The sequence below is a fragment of the Canis lupus genome, chromosome 33, assembly GCF_003254725.2.
Source record: "Canis lupus dingo isolate Sandy chromosome 33, ASM325472v2, whole genome shotgun sequence".
Taxonomy (NCBI): Eukaryota; Metazoa; Chordata; class Mammalia; order Carnivora; family Canidae; genus Canis; species Canis lupus.
In genome coordinates this window covers 16,512,623-16,539,164 of record NC_064275.1, presented here as the reverse complement: position 1 = coordinate 16,539,164, position 26,542 = coordinate 16,512,623, and the positions used below count along the sequence as shown (strand labels likewise).

Here is a 26,542-nt window from a genome sequence, read left to right as displayed (position 1 = left end):
CAGCCCTGCAGCCCCGCAGCCCCGCAGCCCCCGCCCTCGCCGGCCCAGCCGCCCTGCCCCTCCCCTAATCTGCTCAGAGCTGGCTCCGTTAAACTTCTTACGTGGCCCCCAGGAGCCGGGGCCAGGTAGGCCCGGGGCAGCCACGCCCGCAGCCGCTCACACGACAGGTGCCCCCGCGCTCACGGCCGCGCCGGAGGGTCGGTGCCCCGCGAGCGCCCGGACGCGACCTCGGCGGCCAGACCTGCGCCCGGGTGGGCGGCCCCGGCGGGCGCGGACGCTGCGGCCCCTCCTCCTCCTCCCCCTCCTCCTCCTCCTCCTCCCCCCGCGGCTTCCCGGCTCACGCTCCCCCTGCCCTGCGGCTCCGCCACGGCGCCCCGAGCTGCAGCCGGCGGCCCGCGGACCCCGGCGGCCCCGCCCCGCCCCGCACTGCCGGGCAGATTTGCCGGGCTGCGCGGCCCGTGATTGGCCGCCGGCGGGGCGCGCTCCGATTGGCTGCCTTGCGAGCGCCCCGCCCCCGGCCCCGCCCCCGGCCCCGCCCCCGGCCCCTCCGCCCCGCAGAGGTGCCCGGCGCCCCGCGCCCGCCCGACCTCCCGCCTCCCTCCCGCGCAGCCCGCACCCCGAGGTTGAACGCGAGCCCAGACGTTTCTCCCCTTGCACCTTTCTCCTCCCCGCGCACACGCGCTGACAGTCGCAGAGCGTGTCTTGCATGTCCAGTAAAACCACAGCAGCAGCCGCGGAAAACACGGGAAGTGAAGAAGCCGAGAGAGGGGCAGTGTGTCACCCTCAAGGATGGTTTGTTGCGACCGCTAGGAAGGTCTGCTTTGCACAGCACTTGTCCCCATTTTTCCAGAGGACGGGATGATGGTTACTTACGGTGGTGATTATTCTGGTATTTGAAACCTTCTTCCAAATTCTTTGTCCCATTTGCTCTTCACGGGACCCCCAAGGAGCAGGGAGGCTTGCAGGTAGGATGCCCTTTGGGCAGATGAGATGGAAGTCCCGGGGCACGCAGGGAGCCGTTCGTGTCCTGGCAGTTATCTGCAAAGGCCATTTAAACAAAACAAACAAAAAAGCCCAGAGGCTTGCAGGCACACAAACTCGTTTCCCTGCTTTCTGCAATATTCCCTACTCCTTCAAGTGGTGCTTTTTCATGGTGGTTTACAATAGGGTCTCTGATGATAGGAGAACTTGCACATCAGTAATCACTGAAACATCTTGGCAGGCAGGTAGAACAAGAAAAGCACCCTGAGCCCTGATCCCGGGGCCCTGGAGGGCTTTAGGTCTGGCCACTCCTGGGTGACTCCGGAGGGGCTTCTGTGAAAAGCAAGCAGCAGGCTTTGCAAAAACTGACATTAAATCACTGAAAGGCCCCACTGGACACCAAGGTGACTCCAGCCCCAATGCCTGCACCCCAGCCACCTTTAGGCGCACATAACTCCTGCTGCATATTGCCCCCTTTTGCCTTTACTAAAATGTCCTTTTCCAGGCTATTCTTTTTTTTTTTAAATAATAAATGTATTTTTTATTGGCGTTCAATTTGCCAACATACAGAATAACACCCAGTGCTCATCCCGTCAAGTGCCCCCCTCAGTGCCCGTCACCCATTCACCCCCATCCCCCTGCCCTCCTCCCCTTCCACCACCCCTAGTTCATTTCCCAGAGTTAGGAGTCTTCATGTTCTGTCTCCCTTTCTGATATTTCCTACCCATTTCTTCTCCCTTCCCTTCTATTTCCAGGCTATTCTTAACATTCATTTAAGCCTTCCTTAAAAGCCACCAAAAGCCACCCCGTTTCTCCCTGCAGAGAAGGGCCTGTCCTCATCCGAGTCCACACAGGGGAGGGAAATAGAATTGCTTTTGTGTAAATTATGTAGTCCAAATTTTTTTAAATCTTCGCCTTAATACTTGTTTTTTTGTTTGTTTGTTTTATTTTGAATGGTCTGCCATCAAAATTGTTTTGTTTTTTTTTGTTTTTGTCCCCCCCAATTAAAGATTTATGAAGGCTTTTGGTTTTTGTCCCCCCAATTAAAGATTTATGAAGGCTTTTGGTCTCCCTGGGAGTGGGGCTGAGGCATGGAGGCATCCAGGGCTTACCTGTACACTGACTTGAGACCAGTTCAATAAAGTGCACACCTTAAAGAAAAAAAAAATTATTGCCCTTTGAGCTGCATAGAATTATCGGAAGTTTGTTTGTTTGTTTTGTTTTAGAGGAGCATCCCTTGGTTAATAAAAAGAAAATGTACACTATTTATCATATATCTTCGGTGTTTAAATGGAACTCCAACACAGTGCTCTTTTTTTTTTTTTTTTGAGTACACCACAGGATATTGAGAATGTCACCTGGTTGAGTCCACAATTGTTTATTCCTCATAGAAAAAAATCACTCTAAAGGAATATTCCAACATTTACTTTGGAAATGTTCCCTTTCTGGGCTTTCCTTGAGCTTAAAACCCTTTTTAAAAATTCCTAAATGCAAACAAAGCTTTATGGAAGCTGACTAAGACAAGCAAAATGTGTTCTTGAAGCTCTATTGTGGAATGCTAATTTCAATGCCGTTTTTCCTTTTGATTTTTTTTAGCTCTTAGTGGAAGGAGTGAGCATATTAAGAAAGCATTAAAGGGATCCTGGGTGGCACGGTCAGTTAAGCATCCAACTCTTGGGGTCATGATCTCAAGGTCCTGAGACTGAGCCTCAACTTGTGCTCTAAGTTCAGCCCAGAGTCTGCTTAAGATACTCTCTCTCCCTCTGCCCCTCTGTCCTCCAATAAATAACTTTTTTTAAAGAAAGCTTTAAACTTTAGACTTAGAGACATCACTGGGTGAGAACTGAAAAAAACAAATAAGTGGAATCACTTAAGATGAGAGGTTTTGTATCTCTAGGAAACTGGCAACTTCTTTGATCACAACTACTTGACTTTGCCAAGAAAACAGTTCAAAAGAAGGCAACACTCTTCGTATATTCTTGAGTCAGTCCTGGAAGAAATCTTGGAGATGAAATCACAACATGTAGTACAGTACTTGGCATATAGCAAGTGCTCGATAAATGTTTCTTAGAAGGAGACAGATGCTTGGTAAAACATGTTCTGCGGGGTTCTAGGTAGTGTCTTACAGCAGTGTTTTTCTAACGGTAATGTGTAAATCCATCACCGTCTGATTACGTTATTCTGAGATGGACCCAGATTCCATATTCCTAAATTTCCAGCTATGCTGGTTCAGACCATACTTGTAGGTAGTAGTGTTTTAGAGAATAGACTCATGTTTGATAGGTGGGAACTTGTATTGCTTTTTCTCTTTCTTCTCCAAGGTTTAATAATATTTTCACTTATATTAAAACTTATATTAAAAACTTATATTAAGAATCTCAGCTAAGAGGGGCCCCTGGGTGGCTCAGTCAGTTAAGCAGCCTGCTCTTGATTTTGGCTCAGGTCCTGATCTCAAGAGTCCAGGGATAGAGCTCTATGTTGGGCTCTGCACTCAGCCCGGAGTCTACTTCTCCCTCTCCCTCTGCTCCTCCCCCTGCTGTGTGCTTACTCTCTCTTTCTCCCTCTCTAAAATAAATACAATCTTTAAAAGAGAGAGAGAGAGAGAGAGAGAATCTCAGCTAAGAATCTGTAACTATAAGAGATTAATTTTTCTCTCATGTAATGTAATGGAAACCAAATTATCAGTGGGAATTTTATACTATGCCACAGGTATTCCAGGATGAATAATTTTAAAATAAAAGTAATATTTAGGATTTGGCTAAGCAATATTTTCTTACATGCTTCACTATGAACGTTGCTGAAGGGTTGGAGGACTAACAGAAGGAGTGTGATAATTACAACAGAATGGAGTGCTTCTCACGTACAAATCGTTCCACTAGGTGCTAGGAATGGAGGAAAAGTTAGGTGAAAGTTGGCATCTTAGGAACCTCAGATAGTGTATAATTCAGGAGAAAAGAGAGTGAAATATGTGAAGTACATGCTGTGATGTCACATGGAATGAAAGGATAATGGAGACGTGTAGGTATGATCACCAGCCCCGTTTGACAAAGGACACTAGAACTTAGAGACTACACAATTCTAAGATCTCATAGCTAGTCAGTGGCAGAGCTGTGACTCCAAGCCTGTTGCTCATTGGGCCAGTGGCACAATCATAATGGTAACATCATATGTTACCGCTGAGTAACCCGGTAAAGGTTGTTTATGACCAAAGTAGATTAAAAAGTTTGACATTTTTTTTCCCTTGTAGACAAAACAGGCCATTGCAGGTTTTTGAGGAGTAAGATGACTCGCATCGTCTTTAGGAAGATAAGTCTGATGTCATGAAAAATGGTTGGAGAAATACAGTCTTCCAAGTAAATCACTGAAATCAGTTATTTAAACAAGAAAAAAGTGAGAAAGCTTGTTGAAGCCCTGGCACACAGACACTAAATGCATGGACTTTCTTAATTATGCTGCTTGCTTCTCCATCCCCACTTCTCACCTCCAAGACCTAGAATTCTAGGGCCCTAGTGGATGGTCTGACTAGCTCTGAAATTATTATTATTATTATTATTATTTTGGTCACTTGAAAGTCTTATTAAATTGTTCAGCCATTTCTTGTCATAGACAACCAAATCTGTTTCCAGGAGCATATCTACAAAGTTAGTTTCCTTTTCTGGAAATTTTTCTCAATAACTTGATCAAGGGCCTCACTGAATTCCTGAAGCTGTGACTATGGGCTTTGCCATCTTTGGGAAGCTACATTATATTTCACAAGTGTCTGAGATGGTTCATGTTCTTTGGGATCGTGTCATAAATGAATAATGAGGGTCCCAGCAAGCACCCCAAAGAGCTTGCCATTTGGACATGTCTGGTTGGTGGGGCAAGATAGCTTGGATTTTACTTAATTGAAGACACCCTAGGAAGCACAGAGGAAAAACATTGACTTAATGACACGGCGGCTCGGGCTGTCTCTGGTCCCCAGATCCAAGCCTCTGTGCTGTCTTACTTCCTAGGATGTGTCCTACGTGGCAAAGGAACAGATCTCAATGAGAATCAGAATCCAGGCACTTTGTTTGGTCCGGGGACATTGCCTAGAGGAGAATGAGGTGATAGGATGCTTGGAGTTCCACAGGCACATTTTTTTTTTTCTCCTGGCTGGAGGGTGTGGGGTAAGGGAGAGGCAAAAGACTGACACGAGGAGCCAGGTACACGAAAGCTGGGATGTAGGCTGCTCTGTTTTGTGTCTCACATCAGCAGAGTTTATCCCTAGCCATTCCCAACCATCTTTCCCCAAGTCAAGCCAAAAAATTCTGCGATAAGGATCAGAGTAGGATGGAGAAATATCATCAACGTGGGTGGTGTTGGGGACATGATGACAGCAGCAGCAATTACCTCCAGGAAGAGTGACATCATCATAGCAGCTCGAGCCATTCAGGAGCCTGCAAGGAGAGGGAGGGAACCGAGCGCATTGCCTTGTGAACACCACTTGGTACAGCTCAGACTTTCCTGACATCGAGGGCAGGATGAGGCTCTGGGGAGCCAGTGAGGTTGTAGAGTAGGGCTGGAGCCAGACACCATGTCCTTGTGGCCCATGCCCTGCTGACACCCAGGTGAGCGTCCTTGAGGAACTGGGGTAGAGAGGAGCTGAAACAGGAAGTGGTGGTATGTGCCCACCAGGTGTTTCTGGCCCACGACTGGGATTTCTGTTGATGACACAAAAGTGGATGGCAGTAATGACCGGCCGAAGGTTGTTTCTCTCAGGTTTAAAAGCTTGGTATCAAGGATGATCCCGAGAGCCTCTGTGTCTTTTATATTTATTGGACATCCAGGATTTTTTTTAGTATACGTCAAAGGAAATACCCTTTACCAACAACACAGCGTCACTACAATAACTTCGAGAGGAGCTAATAGCAGCTAATGATTGTAAAAGGAGTTTAAGATCCCTTTATTCCTTCTATCACACCACATTCCCGCATCCTCTTCTGCTCCCCTTTCCATCCCTTCCTTACCTCCCCTCCCATCCTTCCCTTCCAGAAAAGTGATCCAGAGAAAATAAAGGCTCTGAGGCCTTTATTTCCCAGCTGGTTAGCAAGTGGTAAAAATGCCTGATTTAATATGTTATAGAGCCACCTTCTGGTACTAAAGGCACACTTCACGCACACAGTAAATTTCCTTTCAGTTTCAATTACCCTGAAAACCATACGCCCAGCACCAGTAAGACCACTGGGGAGCTTATTTAGGAATGCTGGATTCCTTGGTCACACTCCAACCCTACTGAATTAAATCTCCTGGGGGTGACACTTTTTATTCTGCCTGTTAAAAAAGCTCCCAGGGGGATTTTAATGTCCCAAATGCTTTATTTATATCAAGACTTTGAAATGTCGAACCAATTCTCTTTCAAAAAAAGTTAGGATAGGAAGAATGGACTCTTATCCACGTCATGTGTAGATTTATGCAATTAGAGGAGAATATTTTGGCAAAGATGCTTAATCTGGGGTTAACTGGCAGGAAAACCAACTGCTCTCCTTCTTTGCCCCACCCCAAGGTCGCTGCACTTGAGAATGACATCAGCTGAGGGGAGCTTGTGTGTACTACTGTATGTGAGGAAACACTTGACCTTCAGTCACAATCAGAATGACCTCTGTACATTCGCTATTCATTGAGCATATTGGACCTTAAAAAAGAATGCATTCTTTTCAATGACCTGACTGCACTTGGGGTTGCATCAGTTGGAAATAGCATGATGACATGTTACCTATGGAACAAAAATCACAGTAACTGAGAGCAGATATTATCATTCTCTACCAACTTTATTACTAAAATTACAAGTTTGAAAAATCGACTTCAACCAACAATTAAAAAAAACCCCAATGTAATACATTTTAGTGTAAATAAAGAATAATGAGACTTTAGTGTCTTTCCCTTATCAACTCTCTCTGAATGGTAGGCTATGGTCAAAAGCCTTTAGTGTGTTCTTTGGCTGTTTGCTGATTTGGTTTCAGAGGATTCTGATCTGTTGAAGTTTCTGCAGCTAACCGCCCAACTCAGCCACACGTCTTGTTTCATGGAGGAAGTTGTAGTTTGTCTTAACGATCTATTGGTGCCCACAGCTTCCACTTCCTTTTAGTAGTGAAAGTAAAAAAGAAAGTAAAGTTTATGCCATGCATCTTTGTTTCAGCCACGTATAAAAGCGAACGTTCTAGGAGTCAAGAGTTAGGCAACAGAATGAAATAGGGGAAGATCGGAGTCCCTGCAATTGGAAATATCCAAGCCAAGTTTGGCAACAAGAAGATAGTAATATGGTAGAGGGTGTTGAAGCGTTTGATAGAAGATTAGACTAGATGAGTTTTATGGTCTCTCGAGCCATATTCTGTTTTCTCCCCTGCTTCCAGCTGTAGATACTATTTTTACCTTTTCATAGTTAGGTCTTTCCTTCTTCTCCTCTCTATTACCTTTTCTTACTTAAATCTTTGACTTCTTTTGCCGGAACTGGGTCTAGTGGAATGTCTTCTATAAATATGGACCTGATATTTTAAAATCAGTACCCAGGATGAGATGCTCGGACCTCAGGAACTGAGCCTCAGAGAACACTAGAAGTTCTCAGAATGAGGCATTGAATGGCTTGGATGAGAGCCACCTTTTGTGCTTCTAATACCTTTACAGTGGTAGGACTGGTGTGTGTGCCATCCTACGGCAGAACTTTTCAGTCTTTCCTCCTGAGATGTCCCAAGTATGAAGAAGAGTAAATGCATACTGCCCAGAGCCCCATATGGCAACCACTGATCATGGCATTTCCTTCAAGTGGCATGCTTTGTTTTTTTACAAATCCACTCAAATTTTGTTATATATGCATATATAACTTGAATAAAGTTGATGTCCTAGATGTCCTAGGTTTATCCCATGGCTTTGAGTTCTTCTTGGCATATACATCCATTTCCCCGGGCATTCATCCCATAATATGAAAGTCTCAGGTCTGAGAGAAATGCACCAAGAAACCAATTATACATAGCAAAGCTCTGTAGGTTTAATCTCCAACCTGGATCAGCAGAGTACAAGACTACAGGTGGATTTTGAGGCCAAAACTTGAAATAGTGTCTATTTTCCAAACCTTAGGCAACATGGGGCAGCAGTGGGTTGAGAATCATGGAACATGGGCCAAACTTTTTTTTTTTTTGCCATGAGAGACACGACTATCTCCTTAAAGAGAGTAGAGGGCCAAAGACTTCCTATCCAAGACTTAACTCTCTGCTCTTGACTTGATCAGGAAAAAACTTTACTGCATAGAATTCCCATGACTACTCTTGGACCCGTTGAGATCTGCTCTTGCTCTCAGAGTTTCAGACCATGGCTCCTCACTTGGCTAACTGCTGTTCTTTTTTGCTTTCCCAGCTTTATTAAGATATAACGGACACATAACATTGTGTAAATTTAAGGTATATGATGTAATGATTTGTTAACATGTATGTATTGGGTAATGTTTCCCACAATAAGGTTAGTTAACACATCCTTCACCTCACATAGTTACATTTTTGGGGTTGCTGTGGTGAGAACAATTAAGATCTATTCTTTCAGCAACTCCTAAGTGTACAACATAGTATTGTTAACTATAGTCACCATCACCATGCTGTTCGTTGGGTCCCCAGAACTTATTTCTTTTACAACTGGGCATTTGCACCTTTTGACCAACATCTCTCGATTTCCCCTCACCATTCTGTGGTGTTTACTTATTTTAGTCTTCACTGATTCCTAGGATCTGGCCTTCTCTCAGTACCTGTGGATACATGCCTGATTCTACCAATCTGAGTAAAATATTGAAACTGACGCAGAGGCAAGTTCAGGCTAAGGCACCTGCCAAACCACCAAGATCTAGACCCTCACTTGACTGACCTGCCAGGTAAGATTTTGAAGACCACAGATGTCAAGGGGATGTATTAATCTGTGACACCCAGTAAGTAAAAAAAAAAAAAAAATCTCAGGTCACCGTGATGAGTGAGAGACTGTCACCTGTCTCAGCTAAATTCTCTGTTCCACAAGACATTTTTCTTTCTCCTATTCACTCATTGGCCATCATCTGTCATTCACTCACATGATACGTGACTGCTAACTCATCCAGGGTCTAGCCCTCACTCTGGAGGGTGCTGATATGTACAAAGCTATCCGACACCCTTGAGGACATTCAAGTCCGACAGAGGAGTTCATGGCCTGCATGCCCTTATCTGCAAGTTTTCGATTAAACATTACACTAAAGCAAAGACAATACACTAAAAAGTTTGGTCTCGGTAAAATAGAGAGTATCTTCAAATTAAGTATTTACTGAACAAACACGTGTAAAATAGAGAGTATCTTCAAATTAAGTATTTACTGAACAAACACGTGTGGGTCATTTATCGAAAATTTGGGGTAATGGACACAGTACTCTAGGAGGGGAAGGGTTAGTGATGGTTGAGCCTTCTACCTCCAGCACCTGCTCGCTGCAGGCTGCTACTGCCCTGAGTGTGACATCTGGAGACAGGGCCTGAGGGAAACCATGAGCGGTTTCCATAATTTCTACGAGGGTGTCAACAAAAACCGCTGCCCCAGGGTTTGAGGAAGAACTGTAGTCTCTCTCTTGGGTGAAATCTGGAGTGACATAACTTAGTCTCCTTTGATATGAAATGGTTTAATGGTGAGAGGAAAAGCTTGCCCTGGAGTTCTGGGAAAATCAAAGGGCTCTATTCATTTCCTTAAGAAAGAAAAATTGATTGAAGTTTTGATGGATCCCAGCCAGTACCTAGGCAGAATAAGACCCAGAAATGAAACAAAAACAGCCAACCTACATGATGAATCCTCATTTATTTTCTCCTGAACTTTCAGATTAAATAACTCCCAGAGAGTAGTCAAACAAAACTCCCTAGAATGAACAGATCTTTGTCATTTGTCATATCTTCTAAGGGCTGCAGTGTTTGAAAAAAAAATAGGCTCATTTGAAAAAGAAAATAGGTGAGTTTTGAGTCAAATTAAGCATTATTAAGGTCTCACTTAAGCACTTAAAAGAATTCTCTTTGGAAATAATTTCAAACATTATAAATGATTGCAAAAATAAAAACAGACTCCCCACATTCCTTTTATCTAGATTCATATATTGCTTCTCTCTGTGTGTAATAGTGCATGTGTGTATATGTGTGTATTATATATACACGCACACACAACCATCTGAAAGTAACTTATATCCATCATGGCCATTTACCCCTAAATATTCAACTTGTATTTACTGAGAATAGGAATATTCTTTTACAGAACCACAGCAGAGATATCAATACTTTTATCTAGTCTTCTGTCCATATTCTGGTTTTGTCAGCTGATCTGATAAATGTCAGATCTGACTTGTCAGATATCTCTATCATCTATCTATCTATCTATCTATCTATCTATCTATCTATCTATCTATTATCTATCTATATCTATCTATCATCTATCATCTGTCTATCATCTATCTATCATCTTCTATCATCTATTCATCTATCTATCTATCTATCTATCATCATCATCTGTCTATCTATCTATCACCTATCTATATTTTCTTTGTAGTTTTTCTTCCCCTCCAATCAAGGATCCAGTCTGGAGTTAGATATTGCAATTACTTGTCACATCTTTTTAGCTTTCCTTTAATCTGGAATATTTTTAGAGCCTTTCTTTATCTTTTAAGGATTCTGTATTTTGTATTTATTCAGTGTTACTTTGTGAATGGATTTAGTTTATTTTTTCTCTGCCTTAATACTGCATCAGTGATTTGTGTCCTTCCTAGGGTATCACATCCAGAGGAGCACAATGTTCATCTATTCCTCACTAGGGATGTTAATTTTGATCACTTACTTGGTCAAGTTGCTGTTCTCCACTGCATAATCACTGTTTCTTTTCCCTCCCTTGTAACCAATAGGCACACTTCTGGAAGACCCTCAGAGGCCATGAAAATATGCTAATTGTCATAAAAACTTCTTCCTTGATTTAGCATTTGTTGATGAATCTAGCTTGATCCCATCTTTCCTCCCCCACCTCTCCTTCCTCTTGCTTTCCTTTTCCCCTTTCTCTCCATCTTTCCTTACCTATATTTTGATCACCTATTTCTGGTAAGGATTCATAAATTCCTGGTTTTTCCCCCCAATGGTTTCTAATTCATTAGTATGCTTAATTATATTGGTGCTCAAATTATCCCAAGGTTAGCCAGTAGGAGTCCCTTCAAGCCGACTCTTGCATCCTCTGGCATATCCCAGCATTTTTTTGGAATGAGTTCTTATTTTCTGACATAACAAAATACTCCATCTCACACTATATCTTCTTTGCCTTTAATCAGAGATTTCTTTGAAAAGTTCTGATTCCTTTCAGCAAGAAATTATGTTAATGAGCAAGATCTGAGTGCCAGGTGTGCTCACTGTTACTGGAATATCTTTGCTCCTTGGTCCTTTCAAAAGACATATCTGGGAAAGAAAGGCATGTGTAAATGTATATACTTACAATACAACATACACAATTAAAATTAACGTCATGAATGAGAGACGATCGGACATCAAATTATATAAATTACATGTTTATAATTTTTCTTTCTTTCTTACGGACAGGTAGCATATTATATAGTCTTTGTACTTTGCTTATCATTCTTAATACTATCTCCTGGAAATCACTTTATACCAGTCAATGGAGATTTTCTTCTTTCCTATTTTGACAGCTGCACCATTCTTTATTTTGTGTATTTACTATAGTTTATTCAACTAACCTCCTGTGTTTGGACATTTGGATGGTTTTCAATCCTTGGCAATTACAAATAATGCTGCCAAGAATAACTTTGTGCATATATTGTTAGAGGTAGAGCTTCAGGGTAAATTCCTGAAGAGAAACTCCTAAGTCAAAAGATAATGTAATATGTAGTTTTGTTAGATATTGTCAAATTCCTCTCCATAGTGGTTTCACCATCTTGCATTCCTTTCAACAACGTATGAGGGTACCTGTTTCCCCACAGCCTTGATAACAGAGCATGTTGTCAAAGGTTTGAAATTCTTCACAAGTGAATGAGGAAGAAATGATGTCCTAGTGAAGTTTTAATTTGCATTTCTTTTAATATCAATGACTGAACTTTTTTGAAGTATTTAAGAATTATTTTAACATCTTCTTTGTCAATCTTGGTTCATGTCTTTGGACCCATTTTCCATAGGCTTTTAAGGTTTATTTATCCTCAATATTTGTAAGTTCTTTCTCAGCCTTTATCTGTAATATATGTTGTGAACATTTTTACCTCGTTTATCATTTGTCTTTGACTTTGTTTTTTTTGTCATGCAAACTGCCTTTATTTTTAAGCTGTCAAATGTATTCATCTTTGCTTTCATTGTCTCTGAACATATATATTTGTAAAGTTACATTTATAGTAATGGTTACAGTATGGATGTACTATGACTATAGTATATATTATAGCACATGTGTATATGTATATGTACCATAGTACGTGTATACATATAACAACTTATAATGTCTGTACACTACAATAGTGTACGTACATACGTATATAGTTATATATAAATATAGGTATGCATGCACATATTATGTATATACATATTGTTAAGGAAATATACCATTTTCTCAAGCGTTTTTATTAGGAATGGGCACTGGATTTTGCCAAAGGCCTTTTCAGCATCTTCATCTTTTAAGATTAATTGCATTCTCTTTTCTCCTAAGCCCTATTTATATGGTAAATTATACTAGGAGATTTTATGTTATTGAACCCTTCTTGCATTCTTGGTATGCATGATCCTTTTTTTTTTAATTTTTATTTATTTATGATAGTCAGAGAGAGAGAGAGAGAGAGAGAGAGAGAGAGAGGCAGAGACACACAGGCAGAGGGAGAAGCAGGCTCCATGCACCGGGAGCCCGACGTGGGATTCGATCCCGGGTCTACCAGGATCGTGCCCTGGGCCAAAGGCAGGCGCCAAACCGCTGCGCCACCCAGGGATCCCTGCATGATCCTTAATAAGGTTTTCAAGCCCTGTTACTGTGTCTCAATGCCTTTGTTTCTATTGACGACCTCCTCTCTGAAGCTTTTTGAAAATATTTCTTACACTCCCTCTCTGAAATGATACCCTCTTTTTTATTCATTTCTCTTCTTTGTACAAACTTTTCATATGCTTTTATTTGTTTAAATGTCTGTCTCTCCCATTAAACTCTACACTCACTAAGGATATGGAGGGTGTGGCTCTTAGATATTTTTACAGTTTCTTGAGTGTGGAAACTATGAACTCTAAATGGCCATCCAAAAGAGGTACTCAGGAGCAGTGCTCGTCATACTTTTCTATTAACTAGCCACAGAAATTAAAATCAATTCCTATTACAATTATGCCAGATTCAGATCTATTAGGCGTCAAAGCATGTCCCTTTGGATCAGTGCAACAGTTTTATGTATAAGATAAATCCAATGCAACCCAACTACCTATAGTTCCTATTCCATTCCTAAGAATGGGATTATGCTGATTCCAAACTAGTGGTGCAAAAGCAGCTCTACCATAGACAGAATTCTCCAAATCCTTTTCCTCTTCCTGTTCACCATGAACAGATACTTATGCCTTGATGAAAGGAAGTGAAGGATAGAGAAGCTAAGTCTTGTACAGTTCCCCAGGTTATCAGGATCTCCACCAAATCTCTCCTCACAATTTGTGTCACTGTTTTCCATCCCCTCCGCTCTGTCTTCCTAGCACTTTTGAGTATTTTTCTGGTGAGAGCTAAATGTCATTATTACTGTAATCAGTTTTATTTGTTGGTAGGACTTCTTTGGACAGTAAATGGGGAGTTTTCTGACGGAACTCAGGGCTAATGTCCACATGTACCTGACATTTACCAAGGGTTGCTGCATGTAGCCCCATCCATGTTTCCTCTCTTTAAGATTATTTATTTATTTGAGAGAGAGAACAAGAGGGGACAGGGCAAAGGGAGAGGGAGAAGCAGACTCTCCACTGAGCAGGGAGCCCACCTTGAGGCTCGATTCCAGGACCATGGGATTATGACCTGAGCTGAAAGCAGATGATTAACTGACAGAGCCACCCAGGTGCCCCCACATTCTCTTCTTTATATTGTGATCTGGGTCTGGTACCATATGGTACCCTTCTCCTCTATTTTCCTCAGTGTATCACCATATAATCACAATCTTACAGAGCCTTTGAGCAAACATGAGGAATCTTAGTGAGCAGACCAGGCAAAGAATGTAACAGAAGTTAGAAGACTAGAGAGATGTGGGTTGGGGAGAAAAATTGTATTCTATTCTGTGGTGTTCTTATTCCTGTGTTAATTTGTTCAGACCCATCACAGAAGCACTGGACAGTGTTTAAGAGTAATTTCAAGTATTCTCTGGCCATGATCTTGCCTAAGGTCATAGTATCCTACTCTCTCTGGTCATGCCTTCCTGGCTGCAGCACCCAGGAAAGAAGCCCCTTTGCAGGAGATGCAAAATAAAATGCCCTGTGCTCACCACTTTCATCTTGTGTTTCTCCTTGGAACATCAATCCATTTCTGCCAGTGAATGTCTTTTTCTCACATGGTGGTAATTTTCACTCACCATTTCACCTATCTCTGCTGGAAATTCGATCTTTGGTTGCTGTTGTCAGAAACTCAGGCTATGTATGTCAGCCCTCAGAGAACAGAATTTCTATATTTCTGCACATTCAATCTTCAAGTTCAAGCTAAAGCCAACCTTTCAGCATGCCAAGAGGCCTGCCTTCAAGAACCTCTTCACTTGCTCAGAGCTTCTGAGGCAATGCTCTTTTCATTATCTCTGGCCTTGGTTAGATTCTCTAAACATCTGATCTTGATTACTCTTTTTTCTTTTCTAGTTTTTTAGTTTTTTTTTTTTTTTCACAGTTTCTTGGCTACTCTACCCTGAAGGGTCAATTATTTCTACTTTTCTTTGTTTTCTGTTGACAATTTTGGGCATTAAAAAAAAACCAATGTTTACTTCAAATCACAGAAAATACCTCTTATTTATAATGAAGGAGACACCAAAGCAATTAAATATTATGATATAATGGAGATTGATCACTCTGTGGACTGGAAATCAAAGATTGGATTTCCATCATTTTGGCTCTATCACTTCTAATTATGTGATGTGCAAATCAAATTCAGAGTGTCTTAACTCCTTTTTTGGAATAGGACTTCTAATGCCCATCCTGGCCAAATGTTTTATGATTTAAAGATATATAATGCAAAGTTAATTTGGTCAAGCCAGCCATATGTTCTTCAGTTAAAACTTACGCTGAATCAAAAAAAAAAAAAAGCTACTATTTTTGATAAAGGCACATTTTCTCTCTCACTCTAGGCACTTGCATATGAGCCAAAATATGCCTACCTCTGGACTTAACTGCATAGGTTAACTATTACTGAACAATGCTGTGTAATGGTTACACAATTTCGGCATACAACAATATTTAATTTATGCACCTTTGAGGTAGGCTGGAGATTGGTTGGTCTAGACTCTGCTTGGTGTGGTTCTGGTCTGCTCTATGGGTCTCATCTTCTTCAAGCTGGCAGGTTAGCCTGAAAGTGTTCTTCTCATGGTAATGGCACAGAACGAGAGTGAGTCCAATCACACGAGCAACTTTCAAGCCTTGGCTTAGTCACACCCATGATATTCCACTTTCTAAAACAAATAACATGGCCAAGCTCAAAGTCAAGGCATGCTTATGGTGAAGGTAGATAAGGAAGAGGATGTTTCTGAACAATAATGTCATCTAACACACTGTGCTTTGAAAATAAGTGATGAAAATTCTTATGCCTGGCTTCTTCTCAGTGAAAATGAAGGTGGTGATGAAGACATCCAGAAACCTTGGGGATTAGGGTCTAATGTTGCTATTTCTTATATGGGACACAACTAAATCCACCTCTGGAGAGAGGAGTTGCTGGGTTGAGACAGATTCTATGGACTTACTTACACACAATTTTCAGGTGCAGGAGAAATGGTCATTTCAGTCAAATGAGAGAGATCAAAATCACAGCACTGCCTGAAAAGCATCTAGAGTCTCTTTATTTTGTAGATTTGTGAAAAATTCCCTCTGAACCACTGCATGAGTATCCCTCCATGGGTAAGCAGCTGCTGCTCACTGTAGTCACATTGGAGATGAATTTGCAAATAAACAGAACTTTTTAATAAGACTAAAGCAGGTCAATTCAAAGAGAAGCTGATATAAAAACACCATGTGACATCTGTCAAAGAATAGACTGAAAAATGATATGGACTTTTGTTATACTGTAGAACTGTCCATCCCAATCTCAACATCCTGCATCTCTGCTACTTTTACCCTAATACCTCTACTTGTATTCATGTCTCCTAATGAAGCAGTGAAATAAAGCCATGAGGACCTGAACACAAGTTACTGGTGATTAAATTGTATTAAATAAAAATAATTACATGCGAAGCAACCAGTATATACTATATACTATATATATATATAGTATATAGTATATATAGTATAGTATACTAGTATAATATAATTAGTCAGTCTTATTTACTTCTTTAGAATTAATGAGGAATTGAGGATAATTAAGGCAGGCAAACATTAGTTTATTTTTCCATTCATTGGGCTGTATTAGTTATCTATTATCATGTAACATATTATACCTAAAGACAGTGGTGTTAAATAATAAGTATTTATTATCTCACACAGTGTCTGTGGGTCAAGGAATTCAGGAGAGATTAGCTGAGTGGTCTGGCTTTCATGAGGTCCCACTCAAAAGATCAACTGTGTTGCTGTTAACTGTGGACTTAAGTGGGGGCTGGAGGACATGCTTGTAAGATGGCTCATTTATATGGTTGGCTAGTTGATAATTGCTGTTAGCAGGAGGCTTCAGTTCCTTGACAGGTAGACCTCTCAATAGGGCTACTTGCATGTCTTCACATAATGGCAACCAGCTTCTTCCAGAGAGAGTGATCAAAGAGAGATCAAGGCAGGAGCTACAATGTGTTTTACGACCTAGTCTTGGAAGTCACTTCTGCATATCTTCTTGGTTATACTGCGCCTGGAACTGGTACTTACTTACAAGATTGTGCAAGTGCATGGCCCTGAATTTGAATATCTCCTTAAATTTTACACCCTAGGTATCTTGCTTGCCTTACCCTAGTCCTGGTCAGCTATACAAGTCAGTTGCATTCAGTATCAGAGAGGACTATATGAGTAGAAATAATCATAAAGGACACATTGGGGGCTGGTCACCATAAGAAATATGTACTTAACCAAGATTCTGATTAATGAGGAGGGACTTCCACTGATTCAGCAGTTCTCAACTTTGGCTGAACTCTCTAGTCACCTGGAAGTGTTGATGCCTGGGCCTCATTCCACCAGGATTCTGATTTAATTATTCTGGGGTGGGACAGCCATGGTGTTCAGAAAAACTCAAAAACCTCTCCAGGTTATTCTCACATGCAGTCAGGGATAAGTACACTGCAAATGAACTAATTGTTCCTTTTGAGACTAAAGTCTATGTAGCATTTGCCTATCATATCTACAGCAACATATGCTGTATGTATGCCCTTCCTAGGGCAGTGGTGTTTGGGTGGTTTAGAGGGATGAGGAGCATCAGTAATTTATTCACTCAGGAACTCTGGTTGAATACAGAACAGGTCTGGCTAACTAGGTTTCTTCTCCATTTACCTATACATTCTGTTTGAACTATTTTATAAAAGATTGGTAGGAGCAGGATTAATTCATCAATGCTAGTCTGATTTGAGCCTGTACGTATTTCAAGATAGATAAAAACATGAGAGTCCCCGGATAAAAAGAGAGTAATAGGAATTACAAGAGTTGGATTGGGATTAGGGTGCCTGTTTATTCATGTAACAACTTGGTAGTAATTTGATGTACCCATGCATATGCACTCACAAATGCACACACACCCAGAGGTAAAGCTGAGGATAAGACCACTCTTAGCTCATATCATTTTAGAGGCCACTGAAGTGTTACCTATGTCTACTAGGCTACTTGGTTGTTGGCTAGTTTTCCCTTTGATCCATCCTCATCCCATGGGGCAGGATGCTGGGTGGAACACGGTGGGAAAAAAAAAGAGGATTGGGATTGGTGTTCCTCTGCAAGGTATTCGTATTCGGTTTTCCCTCCAGCGAAAATTAGCAAAATATTTTCAGTACACAGACTACTTGCACTTATTTGGAACACTTGATAGAGCCTTTACATTTTCTTCTTTTTGTAATTTTCCTAGGGAATGCAACAAACCTCAGAGATGATCATACTTTTGGCAAATAGTTTAGAATGTTGGCAGATGCCCAAATAGAAGAGGATTTGGCTTGGACATATGCTTGAAACCACTTGTCGTCACCTCAGTCAGAGAACTAAAATGAAAAATAAAAACACTGCAAGTACTTTTTAATAACAGCAGTCTAATTTGCACTTCTTACATAAGCAAGAAAATTCCTACAGATCGCATTGGGTATGTGCATGACATTGCCTCTCATTCTTGCTCAGTTTCAGGCATGTGCAGATGAAACAAGCTGAGTTGCTGGGAAACAGGTCATTCTCTTCTGACATCCATTGCAGCTGCAGTACAGGCTCGGCTAGAGGGCAATTATATTAACAAAGCACAATATCCACCTTCTCACAGGATTCTAGCAGAGTTCTAGTCAGCAAAGTCTCGAGAGACTAGAGTGTCTCCAACTCATGACAAGGCAAATCACTTCCAATGGACTCTTGAATGCAAGTGTACTTGACGGGAGGTGGGGGTGGCTTGAAAGGCGGGGGTCTTTCCATGCTAGGAACAAAACATCACTCTTTCAATGCTAAGAATGTGAAGCAATGATTCAAGGAAATAGGAAAGTAGGGAACAGAGAAAGAGACATGCCCACCAGTCCCCTCAGAATTTTTCCTTCTGCTCATTAGCCATGTTATGATAATATCATTAATTAATATTTTTATGGTATTTTATAGATTGCAAAGCATTTTTATCATAACATTATTTAATTTGTATCTAGGGATGGGATTCACCATTCTACAGATAATACTGAGGCTCAAGGTCTTCAGCAACTCTGGTCTTTTAACCAGAACCCATACTCTCCATAGCAACTGCCTCCTAATAGAAGTGTTTCTCTTATGTGGGTTAACACACTCCCCCAGAGACAAAATTTTTAAATTCTGGGACTGAAGAGTGAATCTTTTCAAATAATCTCTTTGCCAACCTTACCCCCAGCCTTCACCCACACATTCACTGTATACTGTGAGGATAGGGTTGAGGTGGGAAGAAAAGCTCTTCTGAATCCTTGAATTGGTTGGTACTGGAAGGTTAATGCCGGAATCCCTTACATTTGAATCAGTGAACATTCTTACAGTACTGTTCTATGTTAGCACAACACATCTCTTTGTCTGAAGTGCATCAGATATATACGTAAGTTTGGGATTTAGCTGTACAAATGCTCCAGATCTGTTGATATCAAGCCATGGAAATTCATCTGTGAGCAGATTTCTATCCCTGACTCAAACACCTCTACCCTTTGTTGGTAAATCCATAGCACCTTAATTTCTCCAGAAAGATGGACATGATCAGGGACATGGACATGGACATGGAGAAAGACACACACATACATACACACACACACACACACAGAGAGAGAGAGAGAGAGAGAGAGGAGAGAGAGAGAGAGATTCTCATCTCTATATAACACAAACATTTGAATAGAGTGATAAAAAATCAATTCAAAATTTCAGATTTCCATTTTCTCATTTTAATAAAAATATCTAATGCTTATTACCTGTTTTTCTGATGCTTTGATGCCAACAATATATTTCAAAAGTTAGATAGAATTCTGAGAAATTTGTACTTCTGTATTTTCAGGGAAATTATGAAGTCCTCAAGGTCATATGGTAGCCAAAGTATAGTCCTTGGACAAGAGCCCAGGATTTCTGACTACTGCTTTAGTGTTTTGTTTTTTTTTTTCCACCATGAAATACTCCCTTCACATGGTTATAGAGTCTTTGAGGTTACTTTTAGTAGAAGGTACTGTACAGTGGTCACTGGCATCTTAGATGGTAGCAGTAAGAGAAGTGGAAGAGGAATCTGTGTGTTGTAGGGATCTCCTCTGATCATGGTCTAATCTGGATCCAAAATAGCCAAGTCAGAAAAATGAAGCTTAATCTTACATGCCATTTCAGATTGTGGAGTGGAGGGAAAAGATTTTTGGAAAATATTTTAATAAGACAAAAGAGGGGTAACCCACAGTTTATTTTCTTCTGTCCTTAGGGAAAAAGGAAAAGGATGGTAAAAGCCCATTCTGCTGAAAAGCAGCTGGAGTTTCTTAAAATTACCTTTCTCACTCAATTTCACACTTGAGCATCTGAGCCCAGCTGGGCCCAGGCAGTTCAGAGATGCATGAAAATGAAAAAATAATGAAGATTAAAAGAAAAATCAGTTTTAGTGTTTGAGGTGAGGCAAGGCTCAGTTCTCATTTCATGCCCACTGACTTCTTCCAGACTGTCACAGACTGAATAGATCGAGGGGGACACTGAGTCAGTTGTGCAACTCATCCCAGCTGGATGATCCTGGGCAAGCTGGGGAGTTTCTCTGAGCTTCTCTGGGCCTCATTTCCACAGTTCCGTGTGAGAGGAACTTCATATAGGAGTGATATTTAAAGTGCTGAGTGCATATTTTGTACTGAAAAAGTATCCCTGTTCCTGCAGATTCAGTATACTCACATTTCCTTCTGATATTGACACCATTTTCTCACTCCAAGACCAAACAATGCTACGCAGAAAGAGAGTAGAGCTGCTACGATCACCGGCCAGGACATTCCATCTTTAGGTCTATTAACCGAAATACCTGCAAAGGGCATAAAGAGAGACAAACATTAATGCCAAACTTTGGTAATTAGAAAGCAGGATGAATTGAACTGTCTCTTCTACCTGTTTTCTCCAACAGCCATCACTGACCACAATCATGCTCTGCGATCATATCTATGCCTTGTTCTTACTTCTGTTTTTGTGGGTCTGCAGTTAACTTTTTTGGTGAATGTCTTCCTTCTTAGAATTTTCCAGAACTAATCCTTTTTTTTTTCTTTTCTTTTTCCCAAGGCCCTGGATAATTTCTGTCACATAATGGCCAATGAAATGTCATTTGTAAGAATGAATAAATAAAAGGGATAAGCTTAAATCTGTATAACAAATTTACTCCAGTAAAGGAAACTTTATATGTGAAATAATGGCCTAGCTTTGTCTTCTCTTATTCTTTAAGGAATCATCAAATGCTTTATGGGATATTAGTGTATTAGGAAGAGGAAGAAAGAGTAAAAAGCATTTTAACATTTTAATGTTCCGATGCCCTAAAAATCCAAAACTGAGAAGGCTTGGCTATTATCTATAGATTTGTAGTGCTCAAAACACCATCATCCAAGACTTTTAATTTAGATGTCACTCAAGGAATGATATCCAAAATAGAGATTTTTTTAAAGATTTTATTTATTTATTCATGAGACACACACAGAGTCAGAGACACAGGCAGAGAGAGAAGCAGGCTCCATGCAGGGACCGACGTGGGACTCGACCCCAGGTCTCCAGGATCAGGCCCTGGGCTGAAGGCAGCGCTAAACTGGAACCACCTTGGCTGCCCAAAAAAATAGGGATTTTTTAAATCCTTTCTACCACCTTCCTTCTTTTTTCTTTCTTTCTCCTATATGTATCCACAATAGAAAGAGAAGTAACAAAAGGGATAAAAGTGAAACCAGTTAGTTTTGCTCTTTCTATGGTCTGCAAAGGGAGGGAGTCAAAAGTAGAGGGCTGGCAGAAATTACATTGGTGGTTGATACATGCACTGATTTTTCTTAGCCTTTCTGATTATATCCACACTCAATTCATTACATTTTTAGCATTTGTACACCGAGTCAAATTGTGTGAATCAAAGACTTACAGATATTGTTGATTTTAGACCGAAGGCAATGTAAATATCATATTCTGGACTGTTTTACTTCTAATATGAAGGAAGAATGAAGAAAATAGACTCTCTTAAGAAATAAGGTTGTCTGATTCTACTGTATAGAATAAAAGGAAATGTTTATAAGTCCATAGTTACTTAATATTTTCATTTTTAAAAAGCATTTTACAACCATGTTCAAACAGCACAGAAATATAAAACTGTAATGAAAAAGGAAGTGTCCTTATGATTTTGGATGCCAGTTATGCATATTAGAGGCAATAAATTTTGATAATTATGTATCACACTGAAAATTTTATATGCATATATAAACATACTTATGTATCATGAATATATGTCTCTCTTCTTAGAAATGAGGGCATACTATACATACTGTTCTGTCCCTGCCTTCTTTCTTCTTAAAAAAAAAAGTGCTCTTGGAATACTTCCACAGGCAGTGCATAGAGATTTACCTTATTTGATTAAAAGAGTGGATAGCTCCCAAATGTATAGATGTATCATGGCTTATTTAATTGGTTTCTTAATGTTTGAGGGTTAAATTGTTTCTAGGCTATTGTTATTTCTAACAACACCCCAGTGAAATTCCATACATTATGGATAGATCTTTTTTTTTCTTAAAGATTTTATCTATCTATCTATCTATCTATCTATCTATCTATCTATCATCTATCTATCTATCTACTTATTTACTTATTTATTTGACAGAAAACCAAAAGAGAGGACACAAGCACGCAAAGCAGCAGGCAGAGGGAGAAGGAGAAGCAGGCTCCCCACTGAGCAGATAGCCTGACAAGGGGCTCGATCCCAGGACCATGGCCTGAGTCAAAGGCAGACACTTAACTAAGCCACCCAGGCTTAGTGGATGGATCCACCCAGGCGCCCCATGGATAGCTCTTGAGATTATGTAGACCATTTTGACAAAAAGTCCATTTTGTATCAGAATTACCCGGATTGATTTTCTTTCATTGTTTCAACTAGATTGTCAACTGATTGTAGGTGGAGATTAGGTTTTTAATTTCTTTCATTGCCTCATATTTATTATAGTGCTTTTTATGAAGCTAAGCCTCAAAATATATAGGCAAAGAAACCTTAGATTCAAAATATTAGTTACCAAATCTTTTCTATGTTTTACCTAGTTTGGACTGTGGCAATATGATGTTGTCATGTTTACAACACACATCTAGAGAGTTGGAGTCTTCCTGATGCTCACCCAACCTCAGCCCAGCATATGCTGAGGGTACTCTGGAAGCCCATGTACTCCTATAAGACCTACCCATACGCTATGTTGTATGTGCAGTTAACTAGTTCACACTAGTTTATTGTAGTAGTGGAACTGTTAAAGACTAGAGTATTATGATCATAAAAGAAACAATCTTAGAAATAGTCAACCCAAGACTATACAAGGTTCTGTTTTAGTCAAGTCAAAATTTACTAGGCTCGGGATCCCTGGGTGGCGCAGCGGTTTGGCGCCTGCCTTTGGCCCAGGGCGCGATCCTGGAGACCCGGGATCGATTCCCACGTCAGGCTCCCGGTGCATGGAGCCTGCTTCTCCCTCTGCCTGTGTCTCTGCCTCTCTCTCTCTCTCTCTGTGACTATCATAAATAAATAAAAATTAAAAAAAAAAATTTACTAGGCTCTACACTGGTAACATGGAGGGATATAACATTTTACTCCTACAGTTTCAGAGAAATAAAAGAACAAAAGATTTTAAATAGGTCTTAAACCAATGCTTAAATATTTTCTCCCAACCAAATACAGAAAACGAGACCATTGACTTTAGAAATGTCTCAGTGGAGAAGCAAAGCTTCAATCTTGCTCCATGTTTGAATTTGAACTAGGCAGTTTTTTAAAGCATCAAAATCTGAAAGACATTGGTAGGACTTCAGTTTGCAGTTCTATTGCCACATTGTATGCAGGATAATGCTCCAGTGATCTGAGGACTGGATGACTTTCTTTACAGAATAAGGTAAATACTCAAGTGGAGTGTTCACCAGTCAAGTGAACACCTCTTGAAGTGAAAGAGTTGATTATGCCTCTGAACTTACAATCAAGACCTGGGCTGGGAGGGTCTTGACCTCTTATGATATAAAACAAGAAACTATATTCAGTAGTGACAAAATTTTATTAATTATAGAAATACTCTTTGTTCTAACAATCTTTCTTGTCTCAAGATATATTTTCATAGGATAAAATGTTTCTCACTACTTTTCACCTGGCTAATCTTTATTCATTTTTCAGATTTTCATTTAAATATATCTTCAGAGGTTCCTTTCCTTAATATCAGATCCTTTGTTACACTCTGACAAACCTTATACTATATCACAGTATCTGTCACAAATAAATTTAATTATATGACTATTTACTTAATATTTATCATCTTCAATAGAGTATAATATTCAGAAGGCCAGTGTTTTCAAGGTCTCTCCTGTATATAAGACAAGAAAGATCTACTTCTTTCACAGTGTATACCCAACAACTGGTACAGTGTTTGGCAAATGGTAGGTACTCAACAAATATTCATTGAGTGAGAAAACACAGTATTTAGAAAAAAGTAAATGACTCACCAGTAATATGGATGTGAATATTTTTTGTAGATCCATTGGCAGTTGTGGGAACTTCTGAAAATGTTCTGGCTGTGCTGGTGAAGACATCACCTAGGAATGCACAGGGGATATTTGAACTAATCCTAATAGCCATCTCAACCCAATTGAGGGGTGTAAAATATTATTGTATTTCACTTGCCATTAGGAAGAGCTCATTTTTAATGGCCTAAATGCTCCTACAGTACTATGTATAAGGTTTAGTAAGAACCAATCTACAGCTAGGCTAGGACCTTAGAACCTAACAACCGCCAAAAGAGTGAAACTCTCTATTGGTTTAAAGAAGAAAAAAGAAGCTGTATAGCACACAGAACAAAATAATATCTGCTAAAGAATCTCCATGAGAAATTTAAGTAGTTATAGGAAAATGTCTTATGTTGGAACCATAGAAAAATGGAACCTATCTCTATTCTCCCAGGGTACCAGAGATCCAGTCAATCAAAATACCGATTCTCCTACTGTGATGTATTGGATAAGGTCAATAAAACTTCCATCTTAGCAGACAAATCCGTGTTGACAAATCATCTCATTTTATAACAGAAAACTGAAATTTTAAATGCATTGTAATGTATTTAATTATCCAAGATATGCTATTTTATAGATTTCATTTTGAAATAAAATAGAGAAAAAAAATCTAAGACTTGGTCTCTGACTATCTTCTTTGAAGACCATGGCTGGGAAAAATTTTGGTTCTATTCATTGTCATTTTCATCATCAAGGTACACTTTTCAATATCTATCTGAGTTTCAAACCAGTTCTTGTTTTTCCACCTCTGCCCAAATAAAGCAGACTACTATCTTTCTTTTCTGTATTTCCCAAGTACTCACCATGAATTGTTGAGCTTGCCCCTGAGGAGGATGAACTATATGTTTCGTTGGGCATCCATGAAGCTGCTAAAGGAAGAAGATATTGGAAGAGTCAACCTGTATAAGAATAGTTATGTTATTTTATTTATTTTTAAATATTTCATTTATTTATTTGAGAGAAAGGGAGAGAGAGAGAGCAAGCTCAGGGAGAAGCAGACTCCTGGTAGAAGGGAGAGGGAAAAGCAGACTCCTGCTTGAGCAGGGAGCCTGATGTGGGGCTTGATCTCAGGACCCCAGGATCATGGCCTGAGCCAAAGGCAGATGCTTAACCAACTGGGCCACCCAGGGACCCAAGACTAGTTATTTTATTATCTCTTCTTGACCTAATAATTTACAGTAAAATAATAAAATTAAAAAAAAGATTATTAATGAATATGTAAAGTGAAATTACTTAACTATTCTGCAGCACACATTAGAATGTCCCAAAATAAAGTGGGAATTGAGTGAAAACTTGTGATCCTGATGTCTCCAATAGGGAAGGTTTTGATTATGGCCACTTAGAAGCAGGAGGAAGGAATGGATGCACAACATTAGGAGAGGTTTCTCCAGTCACAGAGAGTGTGTTGTAACTGTTCTGGTGTCCACCCAATACATAGGAGACATAACCAGGTGTGTTATGGTGGCCTTTAATCAAGCAAAGGTGCCAACAGGACTTTGAAGACCTTGGTAGAACATGTACGAAGGAACAAAATAGTTTGTACATGTGGATAGGCCGATATTCTTGTTTGGCTATGAAAACTGAATGATGTCAACAGTGAATTATCAGGCCTCTTGGGTCATAGGCCTTGCTAGCTTCTGTGTTGAGTCATCTTGATGGATTCAGAAGCAAACATTCCCTTTGAGTGGGACAGTACCTATGTTTTTTGAAGTAGATCTATCAACTCATTTTGTTTAGTTCCCCATCTCTGGCAAGAAAGGTCTACTTCTTGGCAGGCTCTGCATTTCTGTATGTGATAACAGGCCTATAACGCAGTATAAAGTAAAATAGCTATAGTTACAAGGAGTTGCAATCAGTAGAAAAACATTATGCTCATTTATTTAAAACATTAGCATGTAGGGATCTCTGAGTGGCTCAGCGGGTTTGGCACCTGCTTTCGGCCCAGGGCATGATCCTGGAGTCCTGGGATCGAGTCCCACATCGGGCTCCCTGCATGGAGCCTGCTTCTGTCTCTGCCTCTCTTGCTC

At 40.3% G+C, this 26,542-nt stretch overlaps 1 protein-coding gene across 9 annotated transcripts in view; it reads right to left on the bottom strand.

Annotated features, from left to right (window-relative positions):
- Nucleotides 1–18,332: 18,332 nt before the first annotated feature.
- CD96 (CD96 molecule) overlaps nt 18,333–26,542 on the bottom strand; it is a 92,911-nt gene continuing 84,701 nt past the window's right edge. For 7 of the 9 annotated variants that reach the window (XM_049105418.1, XM_049105419.1, XM_049105416.1 and 4 more), the window contains 4 exons: nt 25,319–25,384; nt 24,456–24,545; nt 20,661–20,784; nt 18,333–18,726 (listed from right to left, as the gene is read on the bottom strand). In XM_049105418.1, coding sequence (XP_048961375.1) covers nt 18,618–18,726; nt 20,661–20,784; nt 24,456–24,545; nt 25,319–25,384 — 389 coding nt within the window. In that variant the 3' untranslated portion in view covers nt 18,333–18,617. The remainder of the gene's footprint in view (nt 18,727–20,660; nt 20,785–24,455; nt 24,546–25,318; nt 25,385–26,542) is intronic. The other 2 variants (XM_035709820.2, XM_035709817.2) reach the window with 1 other exon arrangement.